At 40.1% G+C, this 5,440-nt stretch overlaps 1 protein-coding gene across 1 annotated transcript in view; it reads left to right on the top strand.

The window, feature by feature from the left end:
- The window catches only part of FRAS1 (Fraser extracellular matrix complex subunit 1), a 541,721-nt gene that overhangs the window by 190,665 nt on the left and 345,616 nt on the right, over positions 1-5,440 (top strand). The window contains exons 23-25 of the mRNA XM_007950381.1: positions 923-1,063; positions 1,958-2,098; positions 5,142-5,273. Of these exons, the coding sequence (XP_007948572.1) occupies positions 923-1,063; positions 1,958-2,098; positions 5,142-5,273 (414 nt within the window). The remainder of the gene's footprint in view (positions 1-922; positions 1,064-1,957; positions 2,099-5,141; positions 5,274-5,440) is intronic.

Genomic DNA, 5,440 nt, shown 5'->3' on the forward strand with positions numbered 1-5,440 from the left:
TACTTTGAGGAGGCAGCTCTTCCCCAGTCATGTTTTGAGTGCCTTCTAACCTAAGGGGCTCATCTCCTGGCACTATATCAGACAATATTTCATGGCTCTTCATAAAGTTTTCCAGCAGTATATCAGGCAGTGTTTGACCAGCTATTCATAAGGATTTCACTGCCAGTTCTTTCAGAAATGGATGGGCCTATCCTTCTTCCCAGTCTGTCTTAGTCTGGAAGTTCCATTAAAACCTGTCCACCATAAGTGACCCTGCTGGTATTTGAAATACTGGTGGCATAGCCTCCAGGCTTACAGAACCACACAAGCCACCACAGTACAACAACCTGACAGATGATGGTCGAAGTTTATTCTGCTGCTCTAAATTTCATCTTCTTTTGTTATAATTAGCCCTTTCTTTCTGCATAGTTCTTTTAGACTTCATTTAATTCAGCCATTGTTAGTTCTCTCTGTCTTGCTGGGGATACTATCACACAGCTGGTATCTGTGGTAATAGCAAGTGCATTCTTCATTGAATCTCTGACATCTATACTCGTCAAGCATTTTGGGGGTAAGTTGATCATTCCCTTTAGCAGACTTTTCAGGAAGACTTGGCAGCATGACACAGGGATAAAGAATTCTAGGGCCCAGGGAATAAGATAAGGTTGATCTTGTTCTTCAGCAGCCCTGCTGACATGCAGGCCCTGTGCGAGCATAGAATGATCCTTGTACATGCCTGTGTCTAACATAATTAGGAAACAGTAAACCTCAGAGGAGCATTCAGGCTACTACAAGCAGAGACCTCGTTAGAGCTCACTTATCTGACGTCTCTTTATGTTGTATCCAGTTTACCTTTTGCAGCTGCATACAGTGTCCTTATATATTTGTCCTGGGACTAAAGGGGACAGAAAGGATGCTGATCTAATGTGAGCTTTTTTTCTAGAGTGTGACTGGAGTTGCAATGCATGCATAGGGCCTCTGAGAACAGACTGCCTGCAGTGCATGGATGGCTACGTTCTCCAAGACGGGGCTTGCGTGGAGCAGTGTTCACCACCATTTTATCGGGACTTGGGCCTCTGCAAGAGTAAGTGTCTGAAGCCCCTACTCCGTGTTCATCTAAGCTTCAGCCTCAACTGAACAGCCTTTTACTGTTCTGAGAAGGAGCCTGTGGGAAATTTCCATTCTCAGACTCTTTATTCAGTTTCTAGTTTGTTTCCTAAGACCTTTTCTTTGTTATCATGATAATTTGCCTTTTCCTTCTTCCATGCCCAAATACAACATTTGCTAAAATAAGAGGTCAGTATTGGAACTTAAGGGGTATAGAGCCACATAAACAAGTATGCTTTACCATTACTCTTGAAGTTTCTTAAAAATCGAATAATCCTATCCTTTAGATGGGATGATCTGTGTACCATTGTCATTTGAGCATGTGAAAAAACCATATTCTTCGACCATCTCTATCTGAACACCAGACAGTTCACCATCACTTCTCTTTAGCTTAGTATCTTCTTCAGCCTCAATTTAATACCACAAAATCCTCAGACCCTAAAAGACCTACCAAAAGTAGACAGCATTCCTGTGAAGGAGTGGTAACTGACTTTATGAGTCAGGAAAGTTAATACTCGAATGAAGTAGTATGGAGAGTCCAGGACTGGTAAGTAATAATAATAATAATAATAATGGCTAATAGCTGTCAATACTACAGTTTATCTAGTGTTTTTCATTTTTTGATCTTTACTTAAGGGGATGGGTAAGGCCTTTTATTTTCCATTTATATAATGTAGGTCAATGAGACTCAGAGAAGTTGAACCACTGATCCTAAGTCACCCAGGTGTGTACAGTGTTCACAACTAGAACTAGGACTCCTTGATTCCTAGTCCAGTGCTTTTGCCCATTAGCATCTAATGCCTCACCGTGAGAGCCAAGAGTCCCTTGGAAAGACATACATATTCCCATTAACTTGACTTTTGTCTTTCAGGCTGTGGCAGCCATTGTCTCCAGTGTCAAGGTCCCCATGAGTGCACCCGCTGTGAAGACTCATTTCTCCTTTTGGAATCTCAGTGTGTCCAAGAATGTAGAAAGGGATATTTTGCAGACCATGCAAGTCATAAATGTGCAGGTAACTTGGAGATTGTGCTGAGCACTTTGGAAAGAAATGAGGGCAACAAGTCGGTCATGTTTGCTGATTCTCAGGTAACCAAGATGAGCATCTGAGTTAGAAGGAGAATGAAAACCCATGGAGATAAACCTAAGTAATTGATGGCTTCCCATACACATCTGCCAATTTCTGGTTAAATAGGATATAGAAGTGCAGACCAATAATTCTCTTGCACAAATCAATATTGTCACTAAAGGTCTTTATGGAAACAGAGCCAATACTTTATGGAATGGAAATGCATATATTGAACTACAGCAGGGTATCCATTAAGAGTGAATCATTGTTATTGATATGGGCATAGAATTACCAGTGTGTACACTAAATCACTTGTGACCTTTATATTGGCATAATACCCTTGAAGAATAGGATTTTGGGGAACAATTTAGTGTCATGCATTGGAGATTACCTTTGAACTAAAGTTAAAGATAAAATCTTAATCCGCTTTTCTACTAGGTCATCCAAGAGAATTTGTCCAGCTTTTTCTCATCATTTCTATCAAAAAGTTGGTACTATTTGCCCATTTAGAAAATACCTGACATATAAAAATTCTCATTACCCAAATGTAGCATTTTATGTTTCATCAAATTCTCATCATATGCATTATTTCATTTGATATTTTCAATGATGAATTAAATATGACAGATATTTTAAACCCTGTTTTACAAGTGGAAAAAAAGACTTAAAAAGTATTTACAAAGCCTGAAAACCCACTGCCATCAAGTCGATTCCAACTCATAACAACCCTGCTGGGCAGAGTAACACTGCCCCATAGGGTTTCCAAGGCTATAAATTGTTACAGAAGCAGACTGTCTCATCCTTCTCCTGTGGAGAAGCTGGTGAGTTTGAACCACTGACATTTTGGTTAACAGCCAAATACTTTACCCACTGTGCCACCAGAGCTCCTGAAACCAGCCAACATAAATCAGACATTAAAACTAAATTTTCTGATTCCATTCACTGCCATCAAGTCGGATCTGACTCATAGAGATGCCTCCTTGGGTTTCTGAAGTGGTATCGCTACAGAAGATTACCCAGTCTTCCTTCTGAGGAGTGGCTGGTGGGTTTGAACTGCCAGTCTTCTTTTTAGCAGTCAAATGCCTTAGGCACTATACCACCAGAGCTCCCAAGAGTATTGACCAGACAACATAAATCAGATATTAAAACTGAATTTTCTGATTCCAATCCAGGGTCCTTTAAACTATACTATGATGCCTCTCTATTAATAAAAAAAAAAAAAACCCTCAAAGAAACAGAATAATTAGAGAATAAACAATTTATAAAGGATTATTAAGGAGTCCTGATGGCCCAATTGGTAAGTGCTCATTTGCTAACCAAAAGGTCATCGATTCAGACTCACTAGCTGGTCTATGGGAGAAAGATGGAGAAGTCTGCTTCCATAAAGATTTACAGCCTTGGAAATCCTGTATGTTAGCCATACTATGTCCTGTGTTATCAGTATTATTAACTTGACTCAGAAATAATACTGTGATCTTTTAAATAGCTATCTCTCCTTGTGCATTTCAAATAATAATAATAACAGCAGGAGCAGCAGCAATAATAATAGCAGCAGTGAGAGTGGCAGTCCAATTAACCCTTTATTGTGTCCCAGACACAGTTCTATTCACTTTACATTGTAACACATGGAATCCTCCCATTACTTTTATCCCTATGTTTGAGTAAACAGCTGCCCAGAGAGTTACAATAGCTTGCCCAATGTGTCAAAAGCTAGCATTTAGTAATGGAAGCCATCACTCATCTGTTAGTTTTTCCTACCTACTGTGGTGACTTGTGTGTTGCTATGATGCTGGAAGCTATGCCACCACTGTTACAAATACTAGAGGGTCACCCATGCTGGATAGGTTTCATCAGAGCTTCCAGACTAATACAGACTTGTAACAAAGACCTGGAGATATACTTCCAAAACTCCATATATCTGAGTTTTATGGAATAAAAACAGAACATTGTCCAATATTGTGCTGGAAGATGGGTCCCTCAGGTTAGAAGACATTGTGTAGTAGCCACAACAGTGAGCTCAACCATGTCAAAGATCATGGAGATGGCCCAGGAGTAGGCAGTGTTTCATTGTTTTATACATAGGTTGCCATGAGTCGGAGCTGACATGATGGCAACTAACAACAGCAACAGTAGAGAAGAAATGCAACCAGAAAGAGCCTATGCTCTTAATCCTATAAACTGTCTCTTACAAGTCAATATGATTAATTTCTTCAACATTCCATCTTTATGCTACATTTTTGGATCATAATGTTTAAAATGAGGAGTGTTCCACTCTATGCAATCTCCTTCTGAGGGTTGATCAATTCACTATGAAATTCTATAGGGAAATTACTGGAATTTTCTTTGGGTGCATTTGGGGGTCTTCTTTTTTGTTTGAGGACTAAGGTGTGCCTAACCCAAGCCCCCATGATATTTTCATTCACCTCATATGCATGCAAAAACTGGGCAATGAATAAGGAAAACCAAAGAAGAACTGCTATCTTTGAATTAGGGTGTTGAGAACGTACCATGGACTGCCAGAAGAACAAACAAATCTGTCTTGGAACAAGCACAGCCAGGATGCTCCTTAGACGTGAGGCTAGCAAGACTTCATCAATTCATCTGACATATTTTGCACGTGTTATCAGGAGGGACCAATTCTTGGAGAAGGACATCATGCTTGGAAACGTGAAGGGTCAATGAAAAAGAGAAAGAGGAAGAGAACTTCAATGAGATAGACTGGCACAGTGGCTACAACAATGGGTTCAAACTTGGCAACGATTATGAGGATGATGCAGGACCAGGCAGTGTTTTGTTCTATTCTACTTAGGGTCACTGGGAGTCAGAACCAACTCAGTGGCATCTAACAACAACAAAAACAGTTCGGAGTTTTCTGTTGCTTATGCTGTAACTCTTGTGGCTTTAGTCCTTCTATTTCTCTATCACTAGTAGTCCTAGATAGGTTTGTCCCTTTGTTGTGCCTCATTGATGTGTGTCCTCTCTTTCATAGCCTGTCCTCAAGGGTGCTTGCAGTGTAGCCACAGGGACCGGTGTCACCTCTGTGACCATGGGTTCTTTCTGAAGAGTGGCCTTTGCATTTCCAACTGTGTCCCTGGCTTCTCCTCTAATGGAACATGTGCTGGTAAGTGCTTCTCCTCAGATGGTCTAGTGAATTCACTAGTAAATTTTGTATGGAAAGGTTGAGTTTACGTATACAATTGGCTCATATAATATTAAATGCAGTATTCTCATTTTGAGAAAAACTTGGTGCCACTAAGGAATAAAGGGCTTTTTATAGATTGTGGAAAA

This window comes from Orycteropus afer, unplaced genomic scaffold (genome assembly GCF_000298275.1).
Source record: "Orycteropus afer afer isolate SDZICR_OR568_19922 unplaced genomic scaffold, OryAfe1.0 scaffold00270, whole genome shotgun sequence".
In the NCBI taxonomy this organism is placed as follows: domain Eukaryota; kingdom Metazoa; phylum Chordata; class Mammalia; order Tubulidentata; family Orycteropodidae; genus Orycteropus; species Orycteropus afer.